The sequence below is a fragment of the Tachypleus tridentatus genome, chromosome 7 (genome assembly GCF_004210375.1).
Source record: "Tachypleus tridentatus isolate NWPU-2018 chromosome 7, ASM421037v1, whole genome shotgun sequence".
NCBI classification, from domain to species: Eukaryota; Metazoa; Arthropoda; class Merostomata; order Xiphosura; family Limulidae; genus Tachypleus; species Tachypleus tridentatus.
Window position 1 is genome coordinate 71,875,112 of NC_134831.1, and position 17,970 is coordinate 71,893,081.

The 17,970-nt window shown below is 36.1% G+C and overlaps 1 protein-coding gene across 7 annotated transcripts in view; it reads left to right on the forward strand.

Moving 5' to 3' along the window:
* The window catches only part of neur (E3 ubiquitin-protein ligase neur), a 57,286-nt gene that overhangs the window by 18,944 nt on the left and 20,372 nt on the right, over nt 1-17,970 (forward strand). Inside the window, exon 1 of one of the 7 annotated variants that reach the window (XM_076512407.1) lies at nt 11,936-16,064. The exons of 5 other annotated variants lie outside the window; for them this stretch is intronic. In XM_076512407.1, the coding sequence (XP_076368522.1) occupies nt 16,034-16,064 (31 nt within the window). In that variant the 5' untranslated portion in view covers nt 11,936-16,033. Of the gene's footprint in view, nt 1-11,935; nt 16,065-17,970 lie in introns of those variants that run through there. One more of the 7 variants, XM_076512409.1, reaches the window with a different exon arrangement.

The window sequence follows — 17,970 nt, forward strand, 5'->3', positions numbered from 1 at the left end:
TCTCTTTCTGTGCCATGTAGTGTAATTCAATTTTTCGTGTTTTTTTTTTTTGTCAGTTTTCTTTGTTGTAGAGTTCTACTATTTTGAGAATTTTTTGAACATCAAAAACCGAAATATTTTAGTGGAGCTTGTCGACGCGTTTATTCCCTCCTAACCATCATTACCCGAAAGTCCGAATAGCAACTTTTAACTTAGATCAAAACCGAAATTTGCATCGCTAGGTGGACGATTCTAAAGCAATAGAGACTTTATTTTACACACTTTTTTTTTTGTTTTTAATATGGTCTGCTTTAGTAAAATTTCTTATTTTGTGCTTATGAAAGGTATGAAGTGGTATCCTGTTGTAGCGTAGGAAAATAATTAAGGTACGAAAATTATTTATGTAAGAACGGCTAGTTTGGATTTTTTCTCAATCCGAACAACGTTTTTTTACGAACAACGTTTCGACCTTCTTCGGTCATCGTCGGGTTCACAAAATCACTGATTATTTAAGGTACGGTTAACTCTAGCCATTGTGTGTTGAATATGAAGGTTGTTCCTCCTATCTCTTAAAACACCTCAGTATTCCTAATTATGAAAACAGTTTTAGTAAGAAACAGAATTATACGATTTAGAAGATAATTTTTGTCCGCAATAATTACAAGTTTTGGATCATATTAAACGTTTCGCTGAACAATAATTTTTTGTCAGTTTTCCGTTGAATAACTTCATATTTATAAGTTTTTAATGGTTGATTCTATATTTGACAAACATGACACGAGTTTTCTGTAAATTTCGGTTAAAAAAATAACGAGTTCAATCTAATATGGAATAATACTCAATTTCTTTGTGTTCGCTGCAAGCAGTTTCAAGCACCTGAATATAACACTTTCCTCTATCACGTTCAGTTCTCATATCAAAGTGATTCATCGATTCGTAGGTCAGGCATGGTTATGGTTTAGGCACTCGTAATCCGATGGTCGCGGGTTCAAATCCCCGTCGCACCAAACATGCTCGCCCTTTCAACCGTGAGGACGTTATAATGCGACGATCAATCCCACTATTCGTTGGTAAAAGAGTAGCCCAACAGTTGGCGGTGGGCGGTGATGACTGGCTGCCTTCTCTCTAGTCTTACACTGCTAAAATAGGGATGGCTAGCGCAGATGGCCCTCGTGTAGCTATGCGCGAAATTCAAAAACGAAGAAACAAATCATCCATTTGTGTTACAACTCAAACTTCTTAAATAATAAAGTATTAAATGTGGCTAGTTATTTGAGCTAATAGACACTAAACAGTAAACAAAAATTGTTTTAACCGTTAATATGATCTTATATCAAAGATGATAAGAATATTTCTAATTGCTAGCTTTTGACCCTAGAACGTATCAAAGTGTGTGGGTGTTATTAAGCAGCCACCAGATGGCGCAGTTCAAATTTCATTACACTTCTAAAACAGGGACGAAATGTGAAAAGGAGGAGCTATTGGCTCCACCTACAAAAGAAACTTACAAAAATTAATCAATTTTACGCTTTTACTATGTGTTCTATAAACATATATATGTATGTATGTATGTATGTGTGTGTGTGTGTGTGTGTGTATTCAATAAAAGGTAAACCACATAGAACCTATTTAAAATTTGTCTCGCCTCCCAGAAAATTAAATCGCAGATGGTATTGTTGTTGTACAAACAGGAAATGGATCGTCTTAGCGATACATAGTGTTTGGTAAAACATATCCCAGCTGGTTTTGGGAGCCATGGTATTAACCGGAAATTCTTGTTACCACAGGCTATGACAGATATACTTTTCACCTTTGCTTGCGATCATAAGTTCTGAAAATTAGTAACTAAATTTTGGGGGATCTGATACGCAGTATATATGAAATAATAATACGTATGTTTTTGTATTCAGTAAGAATGAAGGGACGTTGATTGTATAGGTTTCGACAACTCCAAAATCCTCTATTGTACAAAGTTACCTGACAGATTTTTCACAACTACTCTACGTATAAAAACAAATGAATTAGAACACCAAAGTATCGTACATAAACACTTTAATTATTTCTATTACAGTTGTTATTTAAGAACATTACTAGTGCTTTAAATATTTTATTAAAGTTAGTTAAAGCCAAATAATTTATAAAGTCTTTACGAATCATGTAGTAATAAAAAGATAAAAGGATAGGGATTTAGTGCGCTGTAGGAGAGCTGTCAGTTTAACATTTACAGAAAGGGCATTTCAAGTATGTACTTTTGACTTGGTTATTGCTAAGCAGTAAGCTATCCCATGGGCTGTCTGTGCTCTGCCCATCTTGGGTCCGTCACACCAAACATGCTCACCCTTTCAGCCGTGGGGGCATTATAATTTTACGGTCTATCCCACTATTCGTTTTACGGTGGGTTGTGATGATTAGCTGACTTCTCTCTAGTTTGACACTGCTAAAGTAGGGACGACTAGCACAGATAGCCCTTGTGTAGCTTTTAGCGAATTCAAGAAACAAACAAAATAAACCTATCATGGGTATCGAAACCCGATGTTTAGCGTCACGAGTCAGGATCCCGACAGATAAATTTTGGGATATGTTTAAGCGTATCTGTTAGGCTTTTTTTTATGTAGATATTTGCACAAAGCTATACTCACTTACTTTTAGCACAATCCGCTAACTCGTAGATCCAAAGTTTTGAACGCAATTTCTTTTTACTTTTGTCATAATGTAATAATGACCCGCTGGCAGTAATAAATACCAATGGTATATATATCTTACGACAACAGAACGTTTCGTAAAATTCGGTAAAATAGAAATTGCATGATATAGTTTGTGTGTGTTTTACTAAAACCACATGAGGCTATCTGCTGCGTCTTGCGAGAGGAATCAAACTCCTGATTTTAGCATTGTAAATCTGTAGACTGAACATTGTCCAAGTGGAAGATTATAGTTTGTAATGTCAGAATTGAGGTAACTCTGAACAAATAAAATATAACTAATCCTAGGAGGAATGATATTGGTGATATTGATGTTAGATATTTAAGACATGAGAGAGGCTGAAGTAGAAAAAAATGTGATGCGTGGCCAACATATTTGTTTTTAACAAAAACATTTAGGCCCGGCATGACCAAGTGGTTAAAGCACTAGACTCGTAATCTAAAAGTCGTGGGTTCGAATCCCCATTGCACCAAACATGTTCGCCCTTTTAGCCATAGAGGCGTTATAATGTAACAGTCAATCCACTATTCGTTGGTGAAATAGTAGCCTGAGAGCTAGCGGTGGATAGTGATGACTAGCTACCTTCCCTCTACACTACTACATTAGGAACAGCTAGCACAGATAGCCCTCGCATAGCTTTGCGCAAAATTCAGAAACAAACAAAAACGTGTGGGAAATGAATTCTTCCATTTTCCTTAGACTTCAAAATCGTATTTAAAGTAGACTACACTGGATGAGGGGGTTTAAAAGAAAGATAAGCAAGGAGATCATTAAAAGTATCCAATTCACTTATTTCTCATTAAACACGCCACAAATACTCCGTTCTTTAATTAATGTATTTGAGACTACAGGAAGTAACTCAGCAAAAGCAAATTAAAAATAAATGTCTACATGCACTAAATAAAATAGTTCTTCGTTTTAGTGCGTGCAAAGTTCTTTTTTGTAATCGTATTAAGTTCTGTATCGTTTGTGATTATGAATAATTTATATAGTTGTTCCATATTTTTATTTTAAAAAGAGCCATCTTCTCATTTTTAAAGACTCCGCATTTTCAGTATTATTTTGTAAAAAGTTATACATTTGTATGCATCCTTTCATGTTTTTTAAAACAATTTATTTTGCAAGAAAGCGCAAAGGGGTCGTTTTATTTCTTTATTTCGTATTTGTTACTTCTTTGTTTCTTAATTATTGTAAGAAGTTGAGAATTAAAGTTAACTGTAAGATTATATTAACCACATAACCTGCTGTATTTAAAACTGACAAGACCTTTCCACTGGTACTGGGTTTTCATCAAATCGAGTGTGATACGAGGGACATAATGGTGTTCGAAATTATTTAACTTATCAAAAACTGTTTTAACAACACTGCTGTGAACTGTAATTGTTGTCAATTTTATTTAGATCATTTACACCTGAAAATTAGGTTTCTGATTTATCAACATAAAATTTATTTAACACACAAATTGAGCATTATTCGCCATTACGAAAAATTATACAAGGTAGGGTTAATATTAATCTCAAAGATATTTGCATGAGATTAATTACAACCGTCATATATTGGTATGTTTATCGCTTGATATTTTATGGCATGGCCAGGTGGGTTAAGGTGTTCGACTCCTAATCTGAGGGTCGCGGATTCGAATCCCCGTCGCACCAAACATGCTTGCTTTTTCAGCCCTAGGGGCATTATAATGTTACGGTTAATCCCACTGATCGTTGGCGGTGGATGGTGATGACTAGCTGCCTTCCCCTCTAGTCTTACACTGCAAAATTAAGGACGACTTGTGTAGCTTTGCGTGAAATTAAAAAACAACAACAAAAAAACTGTCACATTGCACCAATAGGGGACCAGCATGCACACGTATCCTCGTTCTACAGGTTATACACCTTTATCTTGTTGAGAACAGCGGGTACAAAATGTTACATATAAAGTCACAAAGTGTACGCTCATTAGTTTTAACTTTAATCGTTAAATAAATATTTTTTATAACGTAAGGCTTTTAAAAATATGATTTAATTGTTATGTTTAAAAGATGAGTTTGTTTAAAACAACTGTTTCGACAGTGCTTCTGTAGCTTGCGTTAAGGACAGTATTACTTTTGTTTGTTGGTCAACTCAAATTCAGTTTGATTATCTTTAGCTTTAAAAATCTATCATTGAAAAACATAAATTGTGTACGTTTTTCTCTGTTTCAATAAATAAACAAACTTCTTATTCTTAAGCCTACAAACAGCTTTTACTCCGTAGTCATAGTCGAGTAGGCTTTTTTTATTTTTGAGTTAAACAGAGATGTTTTTCGAAGTTCCCAATTATTTTCCACTTTATTGAGTGTGATCATATTGTTATTACTAAGATATTGTTTTTCTGCACCCAATGTTTGTTTTTTAATTCTGCGCACTTACTCGAAGACCGAGTGATATTTTGGTTACATGACTTACGAGGGTCGTGTGATACTTCGAAAAATAACTGAATTATTTCACGATTTTTGGATCTGAAATCGAAAGGGTAAAAAATGTGTGATTTAAAAAAAAAAAAAAAAACGTTTTAATCGCATATACTAAAGTTGTCACTTCTTCGACTTTTGTTTAAAATATTCCATATTTTTATTTAATATTTTGTAACATTTTTTTATTCACAAACTGTGGATCACGAGCTTAAGGAGGAAAACATTGTAAGGTTAATTTTTTTTATAACAAACAGTGAGCCTATATGTTATTACAGTAGCCTGTAGATTTCCGCAACAGTGACGACAGTACGGTGGCCTAGTTGTGCCACTCGTAACCTCTTTCAGCATGAATAAGGGTTCTAAATAAAGGATGTCGTTAATGGCAAAACTTAATGCAATCTTCATTAAAAAAAATGGCATTTTTTTTTTTGTGCTGAGACTGGAACAGCTGTGCTAGTCCAGACAGAGACGTTCATTTCATGGGAATGCAATAAGTCACCACATTCACGTTTGTTGTTTCAATACGTTTTTAATATTTTATTATGTGGAACTTGTAAATATGGTAGAGGGGTGTTTTGTGAGTGCGAAGACCTTTGAAAAGAGATAATGATAAATGTTTGGGAACATTGGCGCAACGGCAAATTACGCTGTAATAAATTCTTAACACCATTAAAACGTACTTAAAATTCAAAATTTGTTTCAAGTGAACATTTGTACATTTAGAAAGTAATTAAAATCTAGTGGTAATTATTCCTCCAGCTCCATATCTATTTATGCCCAGGGTCTTCTAGTTCCATCATGGGCCCAGAAGAAATTGATATGCATCCCTCCCGCAATATTTTTTGGAATGTTGGTGTTTAAGCCTATAAATGATTGAAGGCTTTATAATTGTAGTTGCACTAAGCTGAGGGTGCTTTCCCACCGCCGCCGCCAGATTTTATGTTAAGCTCAGTATGATGTTAGCCAATACTGGTTTATTCTAGAATAAAAATTGTTTAGTAACAGTAATTATTTTGTCCACGTTGCCTTTTGTTTGTTTCTAACCGATTTTTTTTTCTCTCGTTTCTCAATTCCATTAGCTGGGTCATAATCATATGCTTGAAACGTGTTTTCTGTACAAACGCCATTAAGACCTTATGAAAACTGACCTCTCTGTTACTGCAACGTTTCACAAACCCAGCTGATTATTTCGTAATATTAAAAAAAAACATTTCTTTATATCGTTAATAATTGTAAAATAGTACACTAACACTACGAAAATAATTGTTTTATCGAAAAACACACATACAGTTTAAATATGAATCCTTGTGCAGTAACTTGTAATTACTTATTTTTTACGAGATGTTTTGAAGAATTTTTTGTCTCAGGAGGTCAGTTGTGTGTGTATATAGAATGTTAGGAATGTTCTGATATTATCGTTTGTTTAAACAGCGATTGGTAATTTAGTATTGATGCTTATCCGCAAGATATACGTTGAAACGAAATATATAAAGTTAAAGAACATAGACGTGTCAAGTTTTAATTAATTGCACCCATACTTTGTTTTTACATCATATGGTTAACGTACCGGTCTATAGATACCATATCACGTGGTTCGCGCTCTGTTGCCGAAAAAACAAAGCATAAACGCGAGCTACAATTTGAGGCCATAACTATGTCATAAGTGACAGTCAAATTCTACTATTCAGTCTGCCGAGATGACCCTAAGAATTGACAACAGATGATATTAACTAGTTTCCTTCCTTCTGGTCCAGCGGTTTCGAATAGGGGTCGACGAATCACACAAGAGGAATATAATTCAACAGAAGTAAGCGCACACGGATCAAATCATTGTAACATCAGTATTAACCAGACTCGCCTTTCTACACTTTAGTGCGGTGGGAAAAGCTTACTTTCGTGAGCAAAATTCTGTAACGTTGGATATAATGTTTGACTAGTTCAGCATGAAGCCAGTTTCAGTATTCTATCTGCATTAGGGGCGCAAGTGATACTAATCCAGTCTGGCAGAATAGTAAGTGGCATCAGAAAACGAACTGTTTTGTCAATAAGTTCTTTAAACACTCCGGGTTTTTGAATACAAAGCTACATTAATTGATCTATTTTAAACTCTTACCTCAATGTCCCGTCCCAACAAAGCTCCAACAAGTGGTTTGCTTTTTCTCGTAGGTAAACCAGCGGAAAACTCCCAGTTAAGAATGTATTTTCCCTCATTGGCTCAGAAACCATATAGCGTAGTTTTAAGCTTTTCCACTTACTTGTAAGCATTACTTCCATTTTCAGTAGCTGAGAAATCCACAAAAATCTTCCTTTCGGTCAGTATGAAACCTTTTTGAAGGGCCACAGTTTAGGAACCTCTTCTCCAGGCTGTCATTTAAAAATTAAAGGTGACGACTGGAGATAATTATTGGGTGACTTTGCGCAAAATTCAGCAAACATTCATACATTACTAATTTATTGAAAACTCTTTAAATTTTAATTGAATTTATATTTTTCTTTGAAATTATTTCTTTGGACACAATCCATCACACAAACGTTGCCTCTTTAACCATCCAGGTATATTTTTCACAGTTATTATTAGTATTGTCATATTTGGGAAAAATAGAGAGTATTGTTAGATTAGATATTTTTTTTCACTCCAAGACTTTATGTATTTGGTTTTCATCTCTTTAACTGGTGAGCAGTACACACAGCTTTGTGTTTTACAGCAAACGAATAAACAGAGCTTTCGTTTTTTAGTTTGAATGAGCTGAAGTGGTTTTATAGAGAGTGGAACTTTTGAAGAAAAAATATTCTAAGGGCTAAATGCCAAAGAATCTTGCATTCTTTCCGTCCTACAAAATACACGTAAAAAAGTAATATTTATGTTTTTACAGCTGACTTTTGTTCAGAATGGTGTATACCGTGTTTTCCATCTAAACTCATCAAATATGTTAATTTGTTCATGTATTTCATGGTTTTTAATGTTTAATTATTAGGATTTTGCAGCACATAATGCAAATTTCTTATTACGATCTGGTAGAAAAATATATTTTTTGAATATTAACCAGTAGAATGCGTCAAAATTCAACAAAATTTATAGAACTGTGGTATTTTAAGCCACTGCCTCAAGTTAAGGACTATTAAATTCATATTAGACAATCTGTCGGCAGATACATAATTTATCAAACAGTAAGTAACTTTATGTTAGAATGAGTATAGGAGAATACAATAAACGTGTGTGTTATAAATTTATCGATATAATACTTAGTTTTGTATATCTTGAAAATCGCATCTGCATTATTTTAACAGATGTAAACAAACGAAGTATGCGAATATACTTTAATATATTGGAAAATTTGTAAACGAAACTTCCTTGTCAACATTTTTTATACTAGCTGGAGATCCCCCCCCCCAGTGGCTCAGCGGCATGTCTGCGGACTTATATTGCTAAAAACCGGGTTTCGATACCCGTGGTGGGCAGAGTACGGACAGCCCATTGTGTAGCTTTGTGCTTCATTCAAAACAACTGGCTGGATAACCCGTACCCTGAATGCAAGCTGTGTAAATTCATGATTAATGGAAGGTTATCTTGGGACATGATGGGTTGATTCCCTTTATATGTAATAAAACACCCATAAAGACTACAAAGCACAAAATGTAAAACCGCAAGTTTACGTGCATCTCCGCATGGATCCAACAAACCTTCATGCCAAATTTGGTAAAGATCCACCAACAGGGGGTAAAGTGGTTTACGAATTTCCATGAGTGTTTTTGTTATTTTCCCCGAAAGAGAGCCGAAGACCGCCTGCAGTAGTTACCTGTTGTAATCACTCACACCACTCTACAGTAGTATATTGTCTGTCAATCAGTCAACAGGCACTCATGACATCACATAAGGGGACGCTTAACGTTGCAATTTGTGGTCTCGTGACATCAATAAAACGTGCGCATGCCATAAATCACAACAAATATACGCTCTGTAGGCTACAACACAGCATAACTTATGAAATTCAAAAGCAAGAAATAAGAACATTTGTTGCTCTTAATTTTGAATTTTTTTACTCTTCAATCAGTAAAATTTCGAGGACTCCGCAGAAGTCCGTCTAATACCTAAATCTAGTAGTTAAACTGTGTTGCTGCTGAAAACTTGAGTAACGTTAAAAAGTTGCATTAATTTAAATACGGTTATTTCTCTCTGTCTCTCTGTGCTTGAGAGTTTGCGTATATATTTTTGGTTTAAAATTTAGAAATACGTATTGTTAAATGCTGGTGTATACGTGTTAAACCATTTTCTAAAACTTATCAGCGGACGACCGCCGGTCCGTGGGATTTTATAAAATCCAGTAGAATTTTCGTATTTCAGTCGTAATTATTTTTTCATCGATACCTAGAGGTTCGTGCATCCTACTTTCGTCAATACAAGGATTGGAGTATAGCAGAAGACCCTCCAACCAGCAGCACAACAGTATGTCTACGAACTTAAATCGCTAGAAATCGGGTTTCGAGACCCGTGAGGGGCAGAACACAGATAGTCTTTTGTGTACCTTTGTGCTTAATAACAAACAAGAATAACGTATCAAAAAAACAAAAAAAAAACGAACGCGCTACACCACCGCCTCATACGCGCGTGTATCTGTATGGGTGTGTGTGTGGGTGGGTGGGTGCATGAACAATATTTCGGTGGAATGGCTTTCGTCAAGTCCTGTGCAAGTGAAAAAGAATGGCATTACCTGTTTAAGGTAAACGGCGCTTTCATGGTTAAGATGGTGCAAAATAGAACTGTATTCGAGGATGGCTACAAAACATATTACAGGATAACTTGCTGGATGGACAATTAACGGAGGACAACTTGTCAAAACCAATCACCACCAACAGTTGGGTTTTTACTAACGAATACGAAAATTGACCGTCACGCTATAACGCTCCAACGACTGTGAAGGGTCATGTTCAGTGACATAGATTCGAACCTGCGATCGGGGTCTCAATGGTAAGTCTGAAAGCTTGGAACGCTAAGAATCTGGTTCCAATACCTGCGGCGAACACAGACTGCCAATTGTATAATTTTGCGCTTAACAACAAACAAATTGTATTTGAACTTTTGTCTATACTATTATTTGCGTACCATTTCAAAACACGGAGAAGGCAAAGAGGTGAGAATTGATCCGAACACTAACCCCTTCCCCATGTTAATCACCTGTGAGCCCGTTTGGTTAAAATCATTTCAGCAGTTCAACAGTCATACGTGGATTCAAGAACATACATACTTTTGTGAAATAGTGATTTAAGTACAATTCAGAAATAGAACCCTACATTTCATATCGTGACTACAGCCTAATTTGTTATTATTCCAGCCTAGAAATAGATGAAGTAACACTCATTAGCCGCCATGATATTAACTGTGGATTTAATTAGTTTAATATCCAGCGTATTGATGACAGACGAGCACGTCGCCATAAGGCCCGGCATGGCTGGGTAGTTAAGGCACTCGACCAGTAATTCGACGGTTACGGTTTCGAATTTCCATCACACCAAACGTGCTTGCCCCTTTCAGCCGTGCAGGCGTTATAATGTGTACGGTCAATCCCACTATTCGTTGGCAAAAGAGTAGCCCAAGAGATAGCAGTAGGTGGTAATGGCTAGCTGCCTTCACTCTAGCCTCACAATGCCAAATTATGGACGGCTAGCGCAGATAGCCCTCGTGTGGCTTTGCGCCAAATTCAGAACAAACAAACAAACAAACAAAAACGAACGTCGCCATAATTTCAACAGATTCATGAAGAGGTTGGCTTTAAAGAAAGAAACAGTAGAACCAATTCGTTTCATAAATGTTTTAAAGAACACCTCAAAATACAGTGTACTAAAATAAAGAGAAATGGTTTTGAAGTTCTTTACTTTGGGAAGAGGGCACTCCATTAAAGATAGTCAAATTGGATTTTATATTGGATGTTTTTATAATACTTACATTGGGTTTTATTTGTGAATTATTCAAGTATTACATCTTAGTCTTTCATCTGGCCAACATTTTTTTTTTTTTTTAAGAAAATTGTACAAAGTGCTGGAAAGTGGTTGCCATCATTATCAAGCATACTCAAAGGACACTTTGAGTTCAACGAGAACACTGTCGTTGAAAACGTTGTCAAGAAATCATTTAGTTCATCTTAAGAAACAAACTTGTTTAACTTCTAGGGTAAAGTCACTTCAAATTGTCAAAGTTTTCTCCCAGCAAACGTAAAATTCCTAAACAAATCAGTAAAGCGTAAATATCGGCTCTACCACTAGAAGTCTCCGACGAGGAACTGATGGACGTGTAGTTTTCTTATAACAAGTCACGATTCTTTGCACGTGACTTGTTAAATTTAGTCGTCACTTTCCACTGAGCAAAGCAGCTAGCTATGCAGAAATGCTTCTGTAATATTCCAGAGATTTTCCAATTTGCTGACGTAAGTTTGCATAGTCATTAGGCTTAACATATGATGTTAAAATCGATTTTTTATTTTGTAAACTTGGTTCGGTTGCATGAGCCCAGATCTTTGTGAAGTGTTAAACCAATAAAAAAGTTACTGTTTACTTTCTTCTTGTAAAACTAATGAAAGTAACTTTCTACTTATTTTTATCAGATGTTGGAATAAGTGTCAGCGTAGAAAGTTCGATAAAACATGAGCACACACATAGGGTAAATATAGTCCTTTAACAAAGTAACATTATTATAACGTACTTTATTTATAAGATTCTTAATATTCTTTTAAAACAGTTATTTCTTTTAGAATAAAAAAAAGTTGCTGTAAATTTTAAAGGTTAGCACTGGATGAAATAAAATGCAAGTGCAAATGGATGCTGTTTATCAAATAAAAATGGAATGTGTCTTCTGGTGGCACAACGGTAAATTGGAAGGTTTATAACACTATAATTCAGAATTCGATCCTCGCGTATCTGTCTACTGAAACAAATAAAAATAAAGAAGCAAGTTGGATTTAAAAAATATTTTGCTATTACACCCTCCTTTCTCCTAGGTGGCTCGGCAACATGTCTTAGGACTAATTACGTGCTCGACGCAGCAAATAGCTATGAACTTGTGGACAAATAATGTAAGATGTATAAGTGTTTATCATCATCTCTGTGAATACTTTCTATACGTAATTTAACATTCACAAATTTCTTACACTGCTATGGACTTATAAATTTCTCGAAAAGCTACACGAGAGCTATCTACAGTCTAATTTAGCAGCGAAAGCACCTAGTCATCACCATCCACCATCAGTTCTACTCTTTTGCCAATGAACAATGGGGTTGACCGAATATTATAACGCCCCCACGGCTGAAACAGCAAGCATATCTGGTTGGACGGGGATTCGAACCTGAGACCCTCAGTTTACGAGTCAGTCGCCCTAATCACCTGGCAATGCTGGGCCAGATTTTGAGCTGATGGTGCATGAAACCTCTTTGTATTTGTGATGAGTAAACTATTTTATAGTTGAAATACATAGAAATGTGTGAACAACTTTTCGGACAGTTGATTTTTACGTAATAACACGTAATTGTTTCCAATAATTATTAAATAATTACATTAATGGCTAAATATTTAGTGTCAGTCGTGTCCTGAACGATATATTTTCCAATGTGGGCATATACTTCGTTTTTATTGTGGTTATTTTTTAATCTTATACACAGTGATGTACATGTTCTTGTGGTGATAACCACTTGGTGTCGCCACCGTTTTAACTGCCGATATCAAATGAATAGAGAGAGGATCTCAAATGTATAGTTATACCGCCTTGGACACATTATGGGTATGAAATGGTATATGTTATCAGTTGGTTTAACCTGTCCTATGTATAGTAATTCAGCATTATGAGTGAAACACTTGCTTTGTTCTTCGATACCACATCCTATCCACCAGGCCATATTTCAATTAACGTTTGTGTATAATTACAAAAATTAACTAAAAATTTTAACACACTGTTACTTGAAAAGGGGGTCAAAGGACGCCAGAAGGTAGTTACCTGTTTTAACCACTCGCATCTTTATACGGTTGTCTGTCAGTCAGTCAGTGAACACTACAATAATGTCACACAAAGATCGCTTAACGTTGCAATTTGTACTATAGTGGCGACAATAAAACGTGAATTTGCCAAGGTTCACGAGTATATTTATGTGATCTTTAGGGTACAACACACACAGAATGATATATAGGCTTCAAAAGCAAGAAATATAAATATTTATTACTCTTCGGTTTTTATTTACTCTTGAAACAGATCACTTTCGGGAACCCTGTCGAAGTACATCTAATCATAAATTCCTTTGCTTTCTGTTTCACATCATATCACAATATCCTGTTGCAAGGCTTTTCCCAATTATCGAGTTCAGGTGATGCTAGGCCTATAACATGTGGATGCGGTATAATTTTTTGATAACAAGGATAATATTTTATATTTTTTTTTAGAAGTGCACTGCGTATATATATTGTTAATCGTATTAAGTTCTTTGATGATGACAAGAGCTTGTCGGAACCCTGTACATTTTTTATTTGTGATAAAGTGTCTATCATTATCCATTTAAGCCGTTTACAAACTATTTTCTAAAAGTTATAAACAAACCTGTTTACTATTGAACTATAGGCGCGTCAAGGCGTATTATGCCTGGCATGGCCAGGGGGGTTTAAAGCGTTCGACTCGTAATCTGACGGTCGTGAGTTCGAATCCCTTTCACACCAAACATGTTCGCCCTTTCAGCCCTGGGGGTGTTATAATGGGAAGGTCAATCCCACTATTCGTTGGTAAAAGAGTAGCCCAAGAGTTCTGGGTGGGTGGTGGTGATGAGCTACCTTCCCTCTAGTCTTACATTACTAAATTAGGGACGGCTAGCGCAGATAGCCCTCGTGTAGCTTTGCGCGAAATTCAAAACAAACAAGTGTGCTATGTGTTTTCTTATAGCAAAGCCACATCTGGCTATCTGCTAAGCCAAACGAAGGGAATCGAACCCCTGATTTTAGCGTTGTAAATCCATAGACTTACCGCTGTACTAACGAGGGGCCAAAACAAACAAGGCGTATTCGATTACTTGTACGCCTAGTTGAAACGAATACATGAATTATGAAAGATATATATAAATTAAAATATGATAATGGGTATTTTTAATTTTTTTTACATGTGTATGTAAAGTATTTGATTCGTATATGAGGTTTATGCGTGATAAATTCTGCTTGTATGTGTTTTTAAGTTATGGGAATTGAGTCCCATGAGTCGTGAATCAGTGTTACTTGTCCTGCTTGGTTTTTGCTGAAAATTATTTTCTGATAATTCAGTCTGTTTTGTTTCTTTAATAAGCACCATGGAATTACTTTTAGTCTGAACCAGCAAAGTATGAGGTCTGTCTATCCGTGCGTGTTGTATATATGGGAAACTGTGAAAGGAAACGTACTAGCTCGCAATGTCTAACAAAACCTAAACCTAACTGAAAACTGCAGTTTCGAGCAGCTAGTTAAATGTCACGCTCACATCAGCCCAGCTGGGATCGATGGTACATTGTTTTATATGACTGAGATGCGCGCGCGCCCTTAAAAGTTATCTTTTTTTTTTTCTCCTGGTTTCGTAATGTAAGAAAAGGCTTAAAGATATATGCATATATCGCAAAATTACACCAGACAATTTTCTTCACCCGATGTCTTGCAGAGGTTCATCAGGCTGGGCTAACGTGAGCTGACGTTGCTCAAAACTACAGTTTTCTGTTAGGTTTTGGTTTTGTTGCCGGTTGTGAGGTTTTATGGTTTCATTTCACAATTCGCCCCACTGATATGTGGAGAAAACGTGAATAAATTGAGATGAAAAACCGAAATAATTTGAACTTACGGAATTCGAAAATTTCACTCCAAAGGCGCGGTACGCACATTATACTCTCGGTAGTGGTTTATTACAGTGCATTATGACCAGTTTATGCACGTGATATATTTATATGTCAGTTACATAAAACACCTAGTAACTAATTTACTAATCGCCTAACTTCACAAATAATTTTACTGTTGATGTCTTGTTGCACTTTTTTTTTTTATACGCATGCGTACAAATATTTCCAAATACTTGTCTTTATGAGCCAATGTGGCATTATCCCTTCACGGTTAGTGGAACCGTCCACCAGGTGTCTAATACAAGGGAACCACAGCTCGATGCGTCTCCATTGACAGTCAGAGGGACGACTTTGCTAAGCTCTGTTACACGGGCGTTTTCGAACCCCCTCCCGTTAGTGTGAGAACTTCCGCTAGTAATTCTTTACAAAAAAAAACACTTTTTGTATTTTGCCTTCCACCCAACATTGGTTGCATATGTTCAGATTTTTTACTGCATATCGTACGTACGGATCACGTTTGTAAAATCTGCGCCTTTCTGTTTTTTAAATCATCGTCCCTCGCTCGTGGCTGTCGCGAAAACACTACGTACACCTAAGGCTCGCGCGCGCATCCCTGTGGCATAGGAATCGTTACAAAACCTTATTCATCCGTCTAAGTAGAGCATCGGCATATAGAATAGGAGTGTGCGCAGTGAGGGGCGGCATTTGATGCCGTCAAGTGCGACGGAGGAGAGAAACTTCCTCCCTGCACCCTATTCTTGAACGTCCGGCGTGTGCTCTGCCGATGAATTGAATCACGAGGCCTGTCGGGTGGGGTTGTGTCGCCGTTTCCGTCCTTTCCTCCAGCCAAGACTTTCTCTGAGCATCTGTGAAATATACCGACATGAACAATGAATGCGTAACGTCCACGAAGAAAGAACTTAGGGTCAAGGTGCGTAACTACGTTAGTCTTCCCACCCACGGAAGAAAGGTCGAGTGATTCGGACGAAACCCCAACATCTCCGAAAACTGGGTTTCTTAACCCTTCCAAGAAAAGCGATACATTTACTAGTCAGTGGAACTTCTCTCAGGACAGAATCTGGACGTCATGAAGGTACTAAAGAAGATCAAGCGGTTAGGTCAGTGTTTCTATAGTGTTAATGAATTATTAACTAGACTGTACTGACATGGTGTTACACGGTTAGGTCAGTGTTTCTTGTAGTGTTAATGAATTATTAACTAGACTGTACTGACATGGTGTTATACGGTTAGGTCAGTGTTTCTGTAGTGTTAATGAATTATTAACTAGACTGTACTGACATGGTGTTAAACGGTTATGTCAGTGTTTCTGTAGTGTTAATGAATTATTAACTAGACTGTACTGACATGGTGTTAAACGGTTATGTCAGTGTTTCTGTAGTGTTAATGAATTATTAACTAGACTGTACTGACATGGTGTTAAACGGTTAGGTCAGTGTTTCTGTAGTGTTAATGAATTATTAACTGGACTGTACTGACATGGTGTTATACAGTTAGGTCAGTGTTTCTTGTAGTGTTAATGAATTATTAACTAGACTCTACTGACATAGTGTTATACGGTTAGGTCAGTGTTTCTTGTAGTGTTAATGAATTATTAACTAGACTGTACTGACATGGTGTTATACGGTTAGGTCAGTGTTTCTGTAGTGTTAATGAATTAACTAGACTGTACTGACATGGTGTTATACGGTTAGGTCAGTGTTTCTGTAGTGTTAATGAATTAACTAGACTGAACTGACATGGTGTTATACGGTTAGGTCAGTGTTTCTGTAGTGTTAATGAATTAACTAGACTGTACTGACATGGTGTTACACGGTTAGGTCAGTGTTTCTGTAGTGTTAATGAATTATTAACTAGACTGTACTGACATGGTGTTACACGGTTAGGTCAGTGTTTCTGTAGTGTTAATGAATTATTAACTAGACTGTACTGACATGGTGTTATACGGTTAGGTCAGTGTTTCTGTAGTGTTAATGAATTAACTAGACTGTACTGACATGGTGTTATACGGTTAGGTCAGTGTTTCTGTAGTGTTAATGAATTAACTAGACTGAACTGACATGGTGTTATACGGTTAGGTCAGTGTTTCTGTAGTGTTAATGAATTAACTAGACTGTACTGACATGGTGTTACACGGTTAGGTCAGTGTTTCTGTAGTGTTAATGAATTAACTAGACTGTACTGACATGGTGTTACACGGTTATGTCAGTGTTTCTGTAGTGTTAATGAATTAACTAGACTGTACTGACATGGTGTTATACGGTTAGGTCAGTGTTTCTGTAGTGTTAATGAATTATTAACTAGACTGTACTGACATGGTGTTATACGGTTAGGTCAGTGTTTCTGTTGTGTTAATGAATTATTAACTAGACTACTGACATGGTGTTATACGGTTAGGTCAGTGTGTCTGTAGAGTTAATGTGTTGTTGACTAGACTGTACGAACATGCTGTTATATTTGTAGACATTGGGTTATACGGTTTGGTCAGTGTTTTGTAGCGTTAATGAATTGTTAAATAGACCACGAACAAGCTGTTATATTTGTAGATATCTTATTGGGTTATACTTTTAACCTTTTTGCTATTGAAGTGAAATGCGTTAAAGTATATTATCTAGAGAGGGAATAAAAGGGTTGAATCCCTTGTACTGGATAGCAATGCAAAGACAGCGTACGATATCAAAAATACGAAACTCGAATAGGTTTCGCAAAATGCATTATAATTTGTCAGAGCACCTATTTATAGTTTCTGTTCTTGAGAGAGGTGCACGAGACAGGAGAAAGGAAAAGTCGATATTAAACATATGTAGAGGATATATGTCATTTCCTTTCCATTTCATATGTATACCAATTAAATATATTTCATTTTATTATATTGATAGATGTGGCAAAAAGATATTAACATTTCCCTATATCTGTATTTGTTTCTTGACCAAAGTTTTCATGAAGTTTGTTGTTAGTCAATGTGATGTAACACACAACATTAGAGAAACAGTTTCAGTCTTTATG